Source organism: Metarhizium brunneum, chromosome 6, assembly GCF_013426205.1.
Source record: "Metarhizium brunneum chromosome 6, complete sequence".
NCBI lineage: Eukaryota > Fungi > Ascomycota > Sordariomycetes > Hypocreales > Clavicipitaceae > Metarhizium > Metarhizium brunneum.
In genome coordinates, this window is record NC_089427.1 from 1910916 (window position 1) to 1929358 (window position 18443).

Here is an 18443-nt window from a genome sequence, read left to right on the forward strand (position 1 = left end):
CCAAATCAACGCCGTTCCGCGGTGCTATATGCTTCAAGTTACACTGCCCTCATATCGAGGAAGAACGTCGCTCCTAATGCTATTTTGCTTCCCACCAATGACACTTCTAGGGCTGTGAGTTCCTGAACAGACATAAAACGTGTACAAGCCCCCAGCCAGGTATTGTCCCATCATCAATCGTACAGGGCGAAAATCCATTCCGAAACATTTGCGCAGGGTTCTTTCGTCCTGCTTGTCCTTTGTAAACCCGCAGTCATATTAAGCCACTTGTCATCACGAAGACAGTAAATTGGCGCTCTTCTTTCGCCCCAATCCCATGCTGAGCCGGCTCTTACCAGCTTTTTCTGCCCTCTCTGGCGTATCGCCGTTCTCATGATCCATCGCAGGGCTGTCGCTGTTTGCCTTGTCCTTGTGGAAAAAGCTAAAGCTCTTCCGCGACATGGACTTGCTACCTCTCTTAGATCGGTCGAGAAATCCCATGGAGCCTGATGCAGAGCCATTCTCCTTCTTCCTGGCGTCCTCTTCCTGAGCTGCAGTCTTCTTGCTGGCATCCAATACCTTTTGGAATTCTTCCTGTTCAGTTCTGCGGGTCTGGATCCTCTGTACTTGCTCTTCACGCCGTCGTCTTTCGTCGTCTTTAGCTTGCCTCTCTCTAGCCTTCTCTTCCTCCTTTGCTGCTGCCTTGGCCTGCTTCTCTCTATCCTTCTCTGCCTGCTTGGCGGCCTTTTCCACGGCCTCACGCTCCTTCTTCTCTCTCTTCTTGTCTTCTTTGCTCTGCCCATCCTGTTTCACCGTTGGTGTCCGGGCAGAGCCTGCAGCTGCCAATCCCACTGGGAGGCTGGGTATTTCGCTCGCCGGAGGGGTAGGGGTGGCAATATCCGGCGCAGTCTGAGCGTGAGCGAGGCTTGACAGTGAATCTTGTTCTGGGATAGGCGGCGCTGGTTGCGTTGCCTGTCTCTTCAATGGGGTGGAGTCTCCTTTGTCACTGTCCTCGTGGGCGACGTTCGCCGCCTGTGTTGCCAGTTTGACCTCTTCCATTCCCTCCTTTTCTTGCTCTTCTCTTACCTTCTCGAACGTGGTCTCCTGATAAAACAAAACGTATGCCGTGGCCATGCCCGGCTTGTCTCCGAAAAAGTTACGTACAAAGTGCTTATCGACAGGCTCAACCATTTCATCATCAAAGAGAAGCCATCCCCTGTCCTTGGTTTTAATGATCGACACATAGTGGCCATGATATGCATTGCCACCGATGTGTACGACGACAGCATACAGCTCGTACAGCCGATCGGGGTCCTCTGCATCATCTGTAGTGTTGAACATGCGGAGGTGGTATGGATAGACCACTCGGTGGAAAAGCTTTTGTAGTCGGCTATAGTCCTCCGTGTATTTAAATCGCTTCAAGTGTAGAGTCAAAATCTTAGGCAGACGCTTGACCTTCATGCGCTTTTCGGCCTCTTGTAAACCGCCGCAATGGTCACAGTGAAATTTGTTTCGCTCGCACAGCATTTCCTCGGCTGAGAACTTCCGCAGACACGATGTAACGGAAGCGTGTTCTTCGAGATCAATGGACAGGTCGAGGAATGTCTCATCTCGTTGTGATGCCGTTTCACATGTTAGACACCTCGTCTCTGATGTTAACACGCCTTCAAAGATATCGTGAACCCATCCGATTCCGGGGGATTGATAGCCTGCTGCTCCATGGTTCAGAGCGGCAGCACCAATAATATTTTCTACCGACTGGATTAGACCATCCTGTCTTCTGGCTTCCCCCAGTTCTTGATATTTACGGGCGGTCTTTTCCACATTGGAAATGACATCATTCAACACCAAGCCGTAAAATTCGTGTGCATCCTGATGCATGGAATTTCGAAACATTTCGTTGTCGCGCTTGAATATCTCTAAAAATCGTTGTGGGCTCAGCACCCCGGTTCTGGTATTGCTTTCGAGAAGAGCCAGGAAGATGTCCTTCAGTCCCGTAAATGTACATTCATCCATGCCGTATGCGGCTCCATTCTGACTCGCCAGCTCCAATATGGGGCCTTTCAGCATGGCTTGTTTCTTCTTATACTCGGGTGTGTCGGGTTTGTCTTCGGGCTTCACGGCCTGCCCAGCGGGAGTCTGGCCGACGTTCATCGCCTGTCGTTGCTTGAGAGCCTGCGAAGCAGTCTGATTCTTCTTGTTCGGCTGCGGGGTCGGCGGGGTCGGGCTCATGGGAGGTCTAAGTGTCACATTGACTTTGGGTCGTGTGCCGTTCGGCGTGTTTGAGGGTGAGTACGGAGGATAGTTTATAACGCTCTCTCTAAACAGATCAGAGTAGAATAAGGCTTGGACAATAGAGTTGCAGTAACTAGGATGCTGTTGTTAGTGAACTAGTCTGAAGAGGAAAGGGGCCATCTAATGCTGATTTCCTACCATGTATTTCCAAACTTTTAGTTCGTGTTTGTCAGCTCACAATTTGCTCAATAAATCTTGGTGGAGGTCTCGTGGGCAGCCTTCCAAAGTTGGGCATGTGTGCGACACTTACATTCTCAAAACCAAAGAACTTGTCGCTTCCATCTTCACGTAACGGACCTGCATTTTGCAGCATCTTTTCAAGGGGGGTGACTTCGAAAACAGTATCATCTTTCTTTTTCGCTTGAGCATCTTTGGATGGTTGGTTCGGTAGGGCCTGATAAGAGGCATTTTGTCAGCACAGCAACCCTCATACCCGGCTTGGCGCCAAGTGAGCAGACCGGAAACAGACAAATGATGGGGAGCGCTGTTGCCGAGCAAAACGGGCTGGGCGGGAAAGAAGAAACTAAATCAAAAAGTGAAGAGGGAAAAATTCAACAGGAAAAACGTACCGAACTGGCACTCTTAATTTTGGTCAAGAACCCAGCCATGATGGCGACGCTGGCAGACGTCTAGATGCGGAGATGGTAACAGGGCACGTCGAGACGTCGCAGCGACGACGTCAGTTCAGCTGCTGGGCGGGATTAGCAGCCACAGCTGCGCAGCGCCCGCAATGCGATGTCGGTGGCAATGAATGCAAGGTATCATTCGCATGAGAGCCGTTCTGATTTACTGTCGAAGCCAATTGCGAGACACAGGGAGTGAAGAGTGCAGGTTGGAACAGAAGAGAGTTCGCACTTTGCTCAGCCGAGTCAGGGCGTCGAGTCGAGTTGGAGCGGCGAGTGACGGAACGACGGAGCGATGGGGGCGCAGGTCGGTCTGATGCACGCCCAGGACTGGTTCCGTAGCCGTCAACGGTTCTGGTACAACTTGACCTGGGGCAGAGCCAGAAGCGGAGGGATGGTGTGGCGTCGAGCGCAAAACGTGGTTGCGTGGGATGGCAAGATGGGGATGGATGGTGGATGGATGGTCCTTGTCTCCTTGTCTAGTCTCCGTACTCCGTACGGGGTAGAAAGTGGATGACGGTGGGATGGGATGGGACAGGTACGGAGTATTTCGGGCAAGAGTCGATAAAAGCTCTCCAGGCCGGAAACAGGCTGCGTGACTGACTTGTTGTAATTGTCCAAAGCAGATTGCTGAGATATCAAGTCGATGTGCTCCGCAGATGAAAGGTCACTCGACCAGATACAATACCCAGCTGTCGCGCGGTATGTTCCAATATGCTCGGTATTGTAAGGGCAAAGTCTTATCTTCGCAAAGGCTGTGCTTCCAGAACGCTGCGGACCGTCGTCCGTGGTGACAGAGCCAAGGAGGATAAATCTGAAGGCGTTTCTGGGCGACGCAAGGAGGAAGGATGGCACGGAAATAAATGACAAATGACGCACTCTCTCTCTCTTTTGGTCAACAAAAAAAAAACCAGGGGAGTATTGGGTGGCTGCCTAGTGAGTGGAGGCGAAAGCACGCAGCAGGAGACCAGGGAGAAGATGAGGTGTGAGATGTTGAGGTGTGTATCAAGGTGAGGTGGTGAGGTGGTGGTGACTACATGTGGTCAGAGGGAGGCACAAAAGGCAGGAGCGCACCCGCCAACTTTTGAAGTATTAATACGGAGTTGACGAGCGCTTGTTGGGCAAAAGTCCCAGCCATCCTTCGACACCATCAGACCTTGGAGGCGCCCCATATGTACATTGTGCAGCACCACCATCATCCAAAAGCCTCGTGCAATCGTCGCAGTTAGGGCCAAGTCCGGGACGCATTGAATTCAAGCCATCAGCCAGTCCGCTCCTAGGCGGCTCTGCAGCCAGGGCCAGGCCAGCCACACACACCGGGACCCTCTCGACTTGACAACCCATCCTCAAATCGTCGGCGGAGTGGGCAGACGACGTGGAGATGACGGGCCCTGACAATGAAGGCTGGTTTTTGGGGGGGCTTGGTTCGGCCTTGGTTCGTCAACTTATGTTTCGATGTGCGTCGACCGAGGGTCCTCCGTGCTCTGCGTCTTGTGTCGTTTGTCGAGCCCAGGGCCCCAACTCCTACACGGATTGTCTGGGGACGCAAGGATCCCTGGTCATTGCCTGAGGGCTGGCACCGTGGATCGTGCAATACGGCAGCGCCGAGTGGTTCATCATCCTGCAGTTGTCCAACCATCCTGCCCGTCAAATCTTATCAAGTTCCTAGCTGGCCCCCCAGCGCTGCCTCTACTAGTTCAGAAGTGTTCTTTTTACAAGACCAGGGTACGGGGTGCCATGTTAGTAGTACAATGTATTGATTGTATGTACATTGACCAGATCACCCTGGGCGTTCCATTCCACCCTGGGTTTCCTGCCCTCGAGTTGTGTCACACAGCAGAAGATGATGGAGGTCAAGTCCATAACTACCTAGGTAGCTATAAATAAAATGATTATGTATGTGCGCCCTTTTTATAAAAGGCGCATTGCTGTGCGCGTTATCTGTTATACCCTAATTAGGGTTCCTCGTATGTAACACATACTTCTAGTCATGAGTGACCCCTTGCGACACACCCCCCAATTGGGTCCGTAAGTGAAGCTATCACGACTCACGAGCTGCGTAGATTGTAGCTTAACGCTTAGATAACCGGTTAGAGCTTTGCCTTCGGCTTAATTGCCTGTAAATTATTTTTCATGGTGTTTTAATAGCATACATATGTCTAGGCTTCTTATTAGCTGTAAGTAGGTCCGTTGACCTTTTTTATTTACCAAGGTGAGTTAAATGTGAGCGGCGCGCTCTTATTAGTCAGGCGCATTTCCTTCTTATACGCTTGAATCATCAACATCATAAGCTTCTTTTCCTTTTCTTCTTCCCTATACACTATTACATTCAATTCCAGCTACATTTTATCTGACATTATGCCAGTTTCCAGGTGCCGCGCTTCCGTTTAAGAGAGGAGCATCTAGGTACGGAGTAATGCCACTAGGCCATTGTCATGCCGGCAACCGGCAGACTCTGGGCGACGTCTTCAGTCCGCCCAAGTTGGCATTCGACACTGTACATGTTTCCAGAGGGAACAATTCCATCTCAATGACGTCTGGGCTCGTATAGGCGGCGCCGGGGAACCGAGCGAGTTGGTATTGCGCCGCCGCTACATTGCCGGGCACTGAGGTTGCCACTGAAGGGAACGAACTAGACTTGTGGACGCATTCGGCATCTGAGACCCAAACTATCGAATTGCAAATTCCACGCTCGATATCGAATGTCTTGATTTTGGGCCTTGACTGTCCAGGTTCTGTTAGCTTCTTGGATTTGGCACCATAATGCGTCAATCACGTCTACTTCCAATGGACGAGAAAGTCCATTTGAACACTCACAAGTTACACGGCAGATACAAACATATTCCGAATCAGCGCAACTGCATGCCATTTCAAATACTCGGTATTGACTGACGGAAAGCAAAAGACAAACTAAAAGCACAAACTTTGAAATGTAACAGATTCCAGCGACTCAGCAATTCCAGCCCATTCCCCGTTTCCAGAGGGTGGATTTCCTTCTCCCATTACCGAAAACCATGCGAGTGAATTTCTGTTTATTTCTCCTCCTCAGGTCGAGGAGGGCCACCGGTGGTCGGTAGGCCCATGAAAATCTTGAAATAATCCTACAAAGGAATACCATTAGTGACGACACGGCAACATGGAGAAGGGGGGTTCGTGGCATGGGCTGGAGGCTTACATAAATCATCCACTGGAGACCAGTCAGAGTGCCAATCATGACGATACGGACGGGGAGACCGTTCCAGAGTCCTCCGAATCCAATTTCCCCGTAGATCCGGCGTGTGACGGTCCCAAATGCCTCGCCAGGTTTTCTATACGCATTCAATTTACTGACCATGACATCGGCGGGGTGGGAGACAATGGCACAGAGAATACCAGCGAGGTATCCAGCGGTGAAAGAAACACCGGTTTGCGCAGCCTTGCCATAGTCGCTCTTTTGTCCGGGGAGACGGTCATAAATCTTTTCAACAATAGTCTCAAACGAAGCAAACTTCATCATGGTATAGGGAATCTGACGTCCCCACAATGGATACAGTCCCTTGTAAAGGCCGGCCCAGCCTTCTTTGGCTACAATGGTGTTGATGCCGTGCAGGGTGCCAGTATAAGGGTTGGGTATGGTGCCCTGCATGCGCACTTTGACAGCTTCAAAAGGACAAAGAGCAATGTCGGCGAGGAACTCGGCGGACGCAGAAGCGGCCAGGTAAAGCCCAGTTTTGTACTTGTACGCAGCTTCTGGGCCAGCAATGTCGCTGTACGTCTTCTTGAAATATTCATACCAGCCGTACTTGAAGGATCCCTGTGCACTGTACCCAAAAAATGTAGGGCTCCAGCCGGTCATGATGCCGCGAATCCCTTGGGCGCGGTAAATCTTACTCCAAGCCTGGAAGTTGCTGGTGTACAGTTTCGAGTCGACTTGACGACGGGTTTTTACGAAATCAAGAGGCGTTACAGCCGTGTGTGTGAGGCCCTATTCAATCAAGCATTGCCATGAGCGAAAAGCACACACACATATATATACATGTTGCTCAAAAGCAACTCCCAAGGGGAAGGACTCACACAGGCCATGAGACCGCCAAAGGTGCAAGCAGCGTAATACTTGCCGGAATACAGCTCAATCTTGCCGGCCTTGGCCTGGGCAGCGGAGCTGGCCTTTTCAAATTCCTTTGTAGCTTCAGCGCCAAGCTTGTGTGCCTTGTCCTTTGCGTCTTCGACAACGGAATACACGCCGAAGAGGTCGGGCCGAGCTTGGTATGGCGTCGGCTTGGACATGCTGGTCTCCATTGGAGTGTACATGGTTCCCTTGAGGGCTTCAGGTCGCGGAAAGAGGTGTGCCATGATGACTCAGGGTTGGTGAAATGATTGATACCAATTCTCCCCGTTGGTTCGTGGTCTCCCCAGGTTCGACGGTGGTCAGTCGAGGGATTGATCTAAAAATGCGTAACAAAAGTTAGAGTAATCGTATTTACTTCCCATTGCGACCTCGTCTCGGTCGCCAACAGCACCCGGGTATCATGGCTGATATGGCACTTGGCAAGCCATGATGCTACCACAATTCCTTTTTTTGCCTGAGAGGTGAGGCAATTGGTAGAGTCCGAATATCTCTCAGGCTTGAATTGTGTTGGCGTGACTCACCGAAAAAGGTGCAAGCGGGATCCAGGTCCCGACAGTCCCCGAATATGAGTGGCTTAGGACGAGATACGGGCAGGATGGATGATTGCCGCGACGATGTTTGAAGAAGAAGAAAATCAACACGGAAAACAGAGAGGTTTGTTCACGCAGCAAAGGATGGCAAGAATGTCCGGGTTGCACCCACCCACAGGTGAGTGAGACGTACGGATTTAACGGGTTGCCAGGAGCTTTCGTTGGAGCTTCGAGATGTGACTGGTCGTGGGCTGCAATGGTGACATCACTCTGCCATCCGATTCAAGGCAGGAGCCACTCTTCTAGCTGTGAGGCTTGGGAGGCGTACTGGGTACGGGTGTCATGGTTTTAATCTAATTTTTTTTTCCCTTGGGTGTTCTTTGGCTTGGGGACTCTCTGTGATATGCAAACATCCTTTGTACAATTTGCCTTCTCTTTGCGATGCTTCGCGGTGCCATGGGCCCAAGTTCAGTTGATTGTGGAGTGACACTACTCCGAACCTGGCGGCCCCGCCCCGCCTGAGCTTCTGGGGGGATGTGATATGCAGGGCGGCAGGGCCACAGTTCCGACCTGGTCCGTGATTTCATGTAGATGTAGCGGAAGCGAGGCTCCCAATGGCTAACCATTTCCCTGTACAGAAACACAAAGCAATCTAGAATAGCATTTAATAACGGTCAGCCCCGAGGCTATTGGGACCTTCGCCGTGGCAATTACCTACTTAAGAAGATGCCTACTAGGCAAGGAGACATGGAGCGTGCCGATGTGGAGCTGCAACTGAAGCTGCTGTCATTGGGAAGCCGCACCCCACATGAACTCACGCCATTCTGCGGCGGACCGTTGGACCTTGTCTTTTTCCGTTCATATGATACCGACACCTGGCAAACCTCACATGCCACTGCACGCCGACGTCTTTCCAGCTCAACGAACCATACTTTCGTCGCCAAAAAAAACTATTCTTCAGAGTAGCCGAATCCTCTAGCCCAACATCTATTCCTGAAGCATGGCTGCGCAGACCGCAACCATCCCCGTTGTCGTGGATGGCACACCCAAATCCTTCCAGTCTAGATGGTCCTCTCGGTATCGCGGGGTATGTCCGAATGGCCTCTTTTTTTTTCTTGGCCAAAAAAACCGCCGTCCCCCGGCTGTCTCATCTGAACAAAAGTCAATCGTTAAACCACGAAAAAAAGTCTAACACATCACCAGGCCACCGTCCAGGACCTCGAGCCCCCCGCCGCCCTGTCCCTAAACCCCTCCGATGCCATCTCACTTGCCCTCCTGTCGGCCTTCGAACGCGAGTACACCCACCTCACCATCGTCGACTCCGAAACCCGCGCTCTCCTCGGATACATCTCCATCCCCCACCTCCAGGCACAGCTAGACAGCGGCAAGGTCAAGCCTGAAGATCCCCTCTCGTCCGCCATGGCGCACTTCCAGCGCCGAAACAGACGGTACAAGGTCATCACCATGGAGACACCCCTCGAGCAGCTGGAGGAGTTCTTCCGTGGCGGCCAGACCGACGGCCCCTGGAAGGAGGAGTTTGCCGTCATCACCGACGAGAATAGAAGATTTGTCCTTGGCGTTGCCACCGCACAGGACTTGGAGGAGTTTGTCAAAAGAAGGCCGGCGTGAGAGGGGGGGGCAAAATTGCCAAAGGGGAGTATATGGGATTGGAAAAAGTAACCTTTGTCTGTCAAAAATAGGGGGACGTCCATAAGGAGCGAGATATACCCGATGTGAGGAAGTGTTCTCTTGCGTCCACCAAAACATGTATACACCCCAACAAGACCGGGACCACACGTGCGCTACGTCGCATGTACATACCCCAAGCTGAATATAAATTGAGCCGCAACGTCCACAAACCATTGTCTTTGAAACAAGACATTTTCCGCAAAGAACTGGACTGATTTCTTCCTGCCAAGGCCCCCAAGTCACAAGTAAGCGGCCTGCATGAAGCCAAGCTGGCTACGTCAAATATCAAGCAGCAACGTAAGCAGACTAAAAACGTCCTTGTAACTACAGTCTCTAGCCAGGTGCATTTATTCATTGCCAAGTATACACCAATATACGACCGACCGTACAGTTGGGGGCAAAAGGGACTCAACAAGATCAAGTCCCTGGCGTATCGCCCTCTACATCATAATATACCATAACATATGAGTGTATGCGTTATGGGGTGAATATACCCTACCAGACTGTACGTCGTGGAGTAAGTGCAACGCCCAGGTGCTCTTCTCTACCTACCTGAGGTAGTAGTCCCTGCATCTGCCAAGCCTCATGAACAAAGCAAAACACCAGGTGTATAAACAGTCCTCAAGCCGCCTTGTGCGTTCACGATAGTCCCAAGTCCAAGTCGACACGGTGCGAGAACTCGCCAGTTGTATTAGCTGCAATTTCCAGCGCAGTGTTCGTCGCAGTTACACCCGGCCATGCTTTCATTCGTTCAACAAACCAGACGTAATTGAAATTCTGCGGCGATGTATTTACATGCCACGGAGCTGTCACCAGCACATATCCATGTCTCAATAATATTCTGTGTAGTAGACCAATGCCGTATTTGGCCTAATACTTCTTGTTCCTCGCTGAATAAACTACTCCTCACAAATACATCTTGAGCAACTCTACTCAATAGCATCATGTTTTCTTCATCACACAGCTGCTCAGCTATTCATCTAGCCATAAACACCAAAACGCCCACTCATGGTCACCCACCATGGCACCATCCCCAAACCACCCTCCCAAAGAAAACAAACGTGCTCCATGGCGCTCCCAAACATATAAATATTCAAAATTGCATGCCTAGTTTCCAAGATCCAGGTTCTTCCCCCGTATATTGATGCAAATCCTGTTGGAATCCCGTAGAGAAAATAAGCGCGTACTCAGAAATTAGCCACCCGCAACCAAAGCCAAGTTGTTTCAGTATGAGCAGCCGCTGACGTAAGGGGGGAAGAGAGAGAGATAAAGAACATAGGCAAATCAAACAGCTCAAAGTAGCCCCCTCTCAGGATATATACTGAAATAATAATAAAAAAAAGGACTGATGTCAGCGCTGCTGTCTAGTAATCGATTTCGTGAGCACTGGCTATAGCCCTTTGCGTCTTGCCACCCGAGGCATCACCTTCAGGTGGCATGTCTCCGTAGAACTGTTTGTATCGCGCCAGCTCCTCTTGTTGCTTCACAAAGTAATCGAGTACCAGAGACATAGGTCCACGAAGGTCATTGAGTTCTTTGATAATCGGTTGTCCAAGAGCCAGGTGTCGCATTACAAGAGTCGAGACACATGTCTACCAAATCCGTTAGCATTGTATCAAAGAAGAGTAAGCTGGCAGGCGGTATTGGCTTACCTCTATTCTGGTCACTTGGTGTTCCATAAAGTTGAGTAAGAACTTTTCGGTGACCTCTCCACCTCTGGATTTTATCCGTTCCAATAGTTCGGTCTCGGGTGGTTGTAGGCCGGACCCCCTAACCTCCTCAAGAGTGCTGCACAGCATCTCCAGACGAAGGCTAACTCTCCATAGTGCCCAAATACTTTCTGGGTCGAAAGATAACTCACTACCAGGGGCAAGGATGGCAGGTCTGTCAAGTCCTTCGTCCCGTCGCTCATGCTGCTGGTGCTGATCTATTCGCCCAGCCAAAGCGTGGGGATACAAAGAGTAAACAACTTCAGGATTTTCCAGTCCCTTGAGCTTCTTCTCTCCCATCTCCTTAACTTCAAAACCCTGGGAGGTAAGAGATCTTAGGTCCTTTCGGATAGTGGCTGCAAACGACTCATCTTCGAATGCCTCGTCAGATCCACCGGAGGCATTGCGCTCGGTGTCTTGGTAATTTTCCAGACACCGCTGAATCTCCGAAATGAAATCAGAGGAGACGGTTATTTGACCACCGTCTGCCACCGCCGAGATTCTGGATGCTTTGTTGACCATGGGGCCGAAGTAATCCATGCGGCGTGTCACAGGATCTGTCTCACTTACGCAATCTCCGAAATGAATACCCATTCTCACAGACAACCCCTTAAAAATCAAGGCACCGTCCTTATCAAAGATGGGCTGGCACGACATGGAATTCAAAACTTCTGACGGCCAGCTGACATCCAGCAGTTCCATTTGGACTGCAAAGCACCAGAGAAGTGCAGAGGTTGCCGTGGGAAACGAGACCATAAAGGCATCGCCTTCAGTCTTGACTTCGTATCCTCCTATTCTGCGTAATTGACGCCGCATAACCTCATTGTGTAGCTTGATGGCGGATCTCATTGCGCTTGAATACATCTCCCAAAGTGTTGTCGAGTTCTTGATATCGGTGAACACAATGGAGACATTACCAGTTGGCGCAGGGATCTCAGCTTCGAGTCTGTTGAGTGACGAGTCCAGCACGTCTCCCTTGGCTTTTCCTCGTCGTCTGGTAGACAAGACTTGAGTATCGTCGGGGATACCTGAAGGATACAGAGACATGCTCGTGCCGCGATGTAAGCGGGATCGTTCAACTCTCCTCTTGAGGTCAGCAACGCTAATCATCATGACCATAATTTTACCAGACGCGCCGTATGCCATGGCCAAATCACGCAATTTCTGGGCTGCTCTCATGAGGTCCTGCCGCTCAGATCGGGCGATATCTGTAATGAGGCCTGGAGCAAGATGCTCCCAGAGCTCACTGGTGGCCAGTAAGATGATTTCATCGTGTTCCTTGATTGTCATCTTGTTGACGTGGGGAGCCGCCTGTACTGCCGGCATCAAATCGACGTAGCCAAATGCTCTGGAGACTTGAAGCAAATCATTCAGTCTGCCGTTGCGGGATACCCAACCCCCGGCTTCTCTGATTCTCGAGCGTTCTGATGGCTCAGCCGGATCATGTTTTCGTGTGAGGATCTCGTGTTTGCCATCTGTTTTGATAACCATAGCTTGGACATCGCCGACGTTGGCAACATAAAGCTCAGTGCCACGTAGGTAGAGAACTGTAGCTACGCCGCCAGAGTTCAGATCCTCTTTGCTGAGTACGACCGGTTGCGCTGATCCCCTATGAGCCGCCTTGGGTCTTTCCTCGGTATGTTGGACGGCTACTGTGACCAGGTCTTTGTTCAAGCACAAAAACGCTCTCCGCAGTGCGTCGGTTGGAGTATCATCCGGTCTATTCTTTATAGCTTTCAGTTCCATGGCAAATATGTGACCAAAATTCTCATGCAGATACTTGGCAATCTTGGAACCACCGCTTGACAGGGCTTGACCATCGAATAGACCCAGGAGCATCTCTGTTTCGGATGAATTGAATCGGGGTACCACAAGATCTACCGTGGACAAGTGCTCGTTCTTGCCCAGTGTGTCCGCCATACCGTAGGGGAGATGGCCTGCCAATGAGCCAGACGTTCGAACTCGTCTGTCCTCGCTTTGGTCGGGGATGCTGGGCTGCGTCAAGGTGACATCCATGAGGCCCAGAATTCTAAGGTTCAGCAGCCTGCTGAAGTCGGTGTACTGCTCTCGGTTCACTGCACCAGGTCCATCTGGGCCTCCCCATGCCGTTTGCTTGATTTCTAGTCGCTTGTTGCCGGAAAGGTTGAGGTACCGCAGATTAGGATTCAGGTTCCAATTCCAATCGTAGGGGACATTTGAAATGTTGTACTTGAGATAGTTATTGCCACAGTCCAAGACGGCTAATTTCTTGGCCCTCGAAATGTCTGCCGGCAAATTGGTGAATTTGTTTCCGTTGATGTACAAGGTCTGTAAAAGACTCGACTCCTCCAAATCATCGGCAGGCAGCGAGGTCAGACCGTTGCCAGACAGGTACAACTCCACAAGCTGGGGCCAGTTCTTGATCGATCTTTGAGGCATATCGCTAATTTCATCATTATACGAGAGGTTGAGGACACGCAATTCGGAAAGCAGAATGATCTGGTCAAAAACATCGTCATCCAGCCGGTTGTCGGCAATATACAAGTTTCGAAGTGATCCTGCAAAAGTATTGGTGAGCCTCGATGAAAGTCCAGAATCCTTCCTAGTGGTGGTTGGCGGAGGGGTAGTAGAGTTGGTGGCCTGAGAGGCTGCTCGAGAAACAACAGACGTCTTACGCCCACCCTTTCCGTAGACAGACACCACAGAGCTCTTCCTGTCTGCCGTAGCCAAGACTGGTGATGGCCCAACACTGAGAAGAGTACTGGAGGCTTGGCTTGGGCGTCGTTCGTCAGAGAGATCTTCGGAGCTGGGAGTTGATGGTATTGGATTTGGGGGTAAAGGTTTGCCATTTTGTACAGTAGGCGGCCCTGTCGGTTCTTCTCCAGGAACTCGCGGAGGTCTCGACGCGGGTTTGGGGAATGCGTCAAGCACGTTTGATGATGCATTGAAGGTCTCGAGCTTGTTGGCCCACCAAATTTCCATGGGCAGTTTTGAAATGTTGTTCCCTCGCACATCCAGGACCCGCAGTTCAGTGAGACAACCAATTTGGGGAGGCAGTTCACCCACAGAATTGTTGGCAATACTGAAGTGCTCTAAACGGCTAAGTGTTCCAATCTGCTGGGGCAAGGAAACAAAGTAGTTCTTGTCCAAAACTAGCGTCTCGAGATTAATCATGTTAGAGAAGGCAGAATCAATGCTGGCGAGTTGAGCGTGTGACAGGTTGAGCGTCTTCAAAGTAGGAACAGGCTCGATAATCTCAAACTTGTTGAGGGGGTTTGAATTAAGCTTGAGTTGTCGAATAGTTTCAAACTTTCCGACAAAGGAGGATATATGGTTGTGAGCGGCAGTCAGAATCTCCAGCTTAGGAAGTTCTGAAATGATGTCAATGCTCGTAATCGAGTTATACTTGATGTCCAACTCTCGCAGACTCAGTAGCTGGCGAAAACCTTCGGGAACTTCATCAGCCAATCTGTTGTTGGTAATCAGCAGCTTTTCCAGGTTCTTCAAATTGCCAAGTTCGTCCGGAAGGCTTGCAATAGCATTGAAACTCAGATCTAGATCAACCAAGCTGTGTAGCTGGCACAAGAATGGAGGAAACTTGTCGAGAAAGTTGGACGAGATATTCAAGCTGCGAAGGGCCTGGTAAGCTCCAAAATATGGTGGAAGATGGGTCAGCCGATTGTTCGCTAGGTTCATCTTGAGTAACCCAGTGAGCGAGTTCAATTCTGCATGCTCCAACTGTTCCAGCCTGTTGTTGGATACGTCCAAGAAAGTGAGCCTGCCAGCTCGGCCTAAGCTCAGCGGTAGTTTTCTCGACTCATTATTGTTATACTTGATATCTCGAAGTTGTTTGCAGGATTGAATAAAGTCTCGAGGTACATCAAGAGACAGGTTTCTAGACAAGTTTAGTGAAATAATATCGGCCGCCTTTTTGTACAGAGAAATAGGAATAGTGACGAGGTTACGTCCGGAAAGGTCGACATAATTAAGCTTCTGCGAGCGGGATATGCCCAAATCCATGGTCTTGGCATGGAAATCACTTTCCCGAGCGGACAAGAACATGAAACGGCAGAGGTAGCCGTTGTCCTCTCGACCTAGATCCTCAATTCGATCCTTCTCCTCATACCCAACCTGTTGCAGTAGTCGCTTTTGCATAAGCAATGGTCGTTCAGCCGGTGCTAACACTCGAATGAGGTCATGCTTCTTCATGATGATGTGATAATTCTCCAGGCCGTCAACCACATAGGTCTTCTTAATAACCTGCGATATGACGTCGGTAACTGTCGAGTCCAGGGCCATCGAGTGCGTTGAAAAGGTGCCATCGGACCGGAATATTCGGATGAAATAGGAAGTTAACTTCTCGTCAGGCCGTGGTGGGCTGCCAATCTCATCCACCTCGGGTACATCCTCGGTGTTGTCCTCAGTGTTCCTGCGAACAGCCCAGCTGTCTGGAGCGTCCCACCGACCCTTCGGACCTTCAAGCGTGGATTCTCTTCGATCACTTTCGATACTGTTGATGAAAGAGGAATCCATGGGCGTCAAGGGCGGCGGCTTTGTCAAGATGCCCTCCATATCGTTCAGGTTGGTATCGAGGTGATATACGTGTCCCGGATCGTTATAATCTGTGGGGCCGATAGCCTCGTCAGTGTAGTCGAAAGGCCTTTGGGGTCGGGTCTTCTTGGAAAACGGGAATTTGTTGTTGAAGGTTGCCGCACGGTGAGCCCCAGTCCTGGGGTCCAGAGTTTCGCCCGGTTCGGGAGTGCCTGGGTAGTATCCAGGGAAGATATCAGGTCGCTGCATGTCTGCCTTGGAAGGTTTTACCTGCAACGACCTAGTTGATGGGGGCAAATCTCGTAGTCTGGATGTACCATCGTCTTTATCCTTGTGGCGTCGCAGGCGCCCCAAAATACCGCGCTTTCCGTGATGACCCGGAGAGGTTGAGCCGTCCGCATGAAACCCAGATCTTGAACCTGGTGGTCCGCTGTTGGCGCTAGGGGTTGGACTATGTGCTCTTGATCGTTGATTGAGCATACCGACGGACGGACCTCGGTCTCTTCCGTGTTGTCCAGAGCCAAGTGAGTCCTCTCTACTAGCAATCGGTCTCAAGGTCCTAGGGTCATCATTACTCTTGTTATGTCGGTGGTGGTGGCCATGCAGATGATGTACGGGTCCGGATCGGGCGGAAGACGAAGATTTGGGCGGATTCTGACCGGCAGAGCTTTCGTAACGCTCCCGATCAGGTCCAGTCAGGATATCACGAACAGGCGCTTCTCCGTAACGCGCAATGTCCTAATAAAAAGTTCAAAATATTAGCCACCAGCCACGGCAGCTCGAGCAGGTGTAATATACACAACGAACGCCGGCAGAACAAAACCTAGGCATGTAGATTCCCAACACAAGGGAGGGGAGAACTAGCCAGGTAAAAGTTCACTAACAAATACCTAGATGGCGCCGAAATACAGTAAAATGAATGGATTGATAATGAACCGGCGTGGATGGGGGTAGAAGCGGAATGAGTGGTTTAGTGGCGGGGACCTTTTTTTTTGGGAGATGAAGATCGGTCACTGGGGGCTGAAGAACTAGAGACACAACAGACCAAAACGAGACAAAAAGGATGGCTCACCGAATTATCCTGGTAGAGGAAAGGAACGACTTCTGGATTTGGCACAGGGGTTCTTGGCCTTGATGAGGAAGGCGACGGTTCACGGTCTGTGGCGTTGGAGTAGTTGCGATCGCGTTGGGTTGGGCGGCCATGGCTATAAGATCGTGAACGTTGATCCTTGCCGGGGACTGAAATGGGGAGGCTACTCTCGGAACTGTCATGACCAGGAAACTCCTCGCCGAAAAACCCCTGAAGCTTGCGGAATCCACCGCGATTAACGCTGGCTTTCGAACCCTGACTACTGGCGGTCGTCACAATACTAGCAGCTGAAGGTCGCCTGCCGTCCATGTTCTCATACAGTACATCGGCATAGTCCTGGCTGATGGAACCGGAGCCAGTTCCCGGACGACCTGTTGCTGACGGCAGGCCGGGGGACAACTGCGACGCAAGGGACAGACTGTCGCTGGAATCATTATAGAAGGTTGTGGTGAGTCCCTTGGGAGATGAGCTGGCAGGCAAAGCTGACGACATCCATGGCGCGATCTGGGTGCTTGCCGCCAGGCTGCCTACTGAATGGCTGTGTTGCGGCGGCGGCACTTGCGAAGATGATGGTGATGATGAGGATGGCGGATGGGAACGAGTGGGCTCGAGAACGGCAAGATCACGGCGGTAGTTTGTGAGGTCGCTCAATCGACGATCTTTGGGTGGGATACTGGGGGCGGAGTTTGACGACGGCGGCGACAGAGTGCCTCGAGTTGCGGTAGTAGATGTGGGAGAGACTTGGGCATCGTCCTTGGAGGTTCTAATGCCGGGGTTTGTTAGCCGGGCCACAACCGAGCCTTTTGATGTAGCATTGACACGGCAATTGAGGGTAACCGTCAGGTCGACAGAATGGGGGTGCCCCAGGTGTAGAAATGATGGCAATGTTCAAAATAACGATGCTCTCCTCTTCCGCGGCCAGGCACCATACCGCAGACACACATGTTGTTCCAAACCAAAGCGTGGCCAAGGGATTTCAAGATGACTAACCTCCAGCGATAGCCACCGTCTGTGGCAATGCGCATGCTGGATCCTCGCCGCGCGCTCATGGACGCCAGGGGCGGCGTCGGGGGCATTGCCGTCATGGAAGATCGAGTGCTATCGGTGCTCGCGCTCGCGCTCGTATACGAGCTGATGCGGGAGACGGCCTCATTGTCCGTCATTGTCGGCAGGCCGTGCTTGCGCAAGCGTCGGCCATGTCCTTAGCAAGGTGTATTCGGATCTAGGCGCATTCATGTCCTGGGCGACATTCGGGGGGCACGAACTGCGGTCGGCGGTTTGTCAAGGGTATCGGGCTTGTTGGTTTGTTGGTGGTGGTGAGCTCGCACACGCAGCGGGAAAGATGGGCAAAGGTCTCGTGGATGGGTCGGATTCGGCGGTTCAGCGCTAAATTGTCGAACACAACGCCAAGCGAGTTGCGGTAGCTCCAGCAAAGGGGGTGCGGAATGATGTGACGCGGCAAAAAAAGGCTGTGATGCGCAGATTGAGGTTTGGCGAAGTGCCCGTGAAGTACGGAGTAGGCCGAGACCAGAGACGATTTGATCAAATGGAGCGGAGCTGGATGAAGACAACCAGTTGACGCTTGAGTGGGCTGGAGGCGAACGCTCACGCTCACGCTCACGCACCAGGCTGCGGGCGCGGCACTAACTGCGACCCGACGGGAGACTCAGTTGACCACCAGACAGTTGACATGGCGCTATGGAGCCATAGAGCCATAGAGCCATCGACATGGAGGCATGGAATCATGGAGCATGGAGCTGGTGGCGCCTGGCGCGATGGAGCCTTTTGGCACTAAGCACTCGGATACCTGGGTACTTGTAGGTACTCCGTACATACATACGGCATCAGTCACCTGGAGCATGCCAAGTACTGGAGTGCCGAGGTACGGTG

General features: G+C 51.4%; 4 protein-coding genes across 4 annotated transcripts; 1 reads left to right on the top strand and 3 right to left on the bottom strand.

Moving 5' to 3' along the window:
- Positions 1–273: 273 nt before the first annotated feature.
- G6M90_00g099330 (uncharacterized protein) lies at positions 274–2882 on the bottom strand (the record flags this gene model as incomplete). Its single annotated transcript, XM_066131559.1, has 4 exons — positions 274–2347; positions 2413–2426; positions 2525–2668; positions 2844–2882. 4 exons carry the CDS (start codon positions 2880–2882, stop codon positions 274–276), a joined length of 2271 nt encoding a protein of 756 aa, XP_065987750.1.
- Positions 2883–5929: 3047 nt separating this feature from the next.
- Positions 5930–7229, bottom strand: MPT3 (Mitochondrial phosphate carrier protein 3; the record flags this gene model as incomplete). The annotated part of the gene is made up of 3 exons (XM_014690927.1): positions 5930–5998; positions 6073–6861; positions 6951–7229. 3 exons carry the CDS (start codon positions 7227–7229, stop codon positions 5930–5932), a joined length of 1137 nt encoding a protein of 378 aa, XP_014546413.1.
- A 1306-nt stretch (positions 7230–8535) lies between these two features.
- G6M90_00g099350 (uncharacterized protein) lies at positions 8536–9164 on the top strand (the record flags this gene model as incomplete). The annotated part of the gene is made up of 2 exons (XM_014690926.1): positions 8536–8622; positions 8739–9164. The coding sequence occupies 2 exons, from the start codon at positions 8536–8538 to the stop codon at positions 9162–9164; spliced, it is 513 nt and encodes a 170-aa protein (XP_014546412.1).
- A 1424-nt stretch (positions 9165–10588) lies between these two features.
- On the bottom strand, positions 10589–17716 carry CYAA (Adenylate cyclase; the record flags this gene model as incomplete). The annotated part of the gene is made up of 4 exons (XM_014690925.1): positions 10589–10816; positions 10877–16201; positions 16536–17316; positions 17544–17716. 4 exons carry the CDS (start codon positions 17714–17716, stop codon positions 10589–10591), a joined length of 6507 nt encoding a protein of 2168 aa, XP_014546411.1.
- Between the last annotated feature and the right edge of the window lie 727 nt (positions 17717–18443).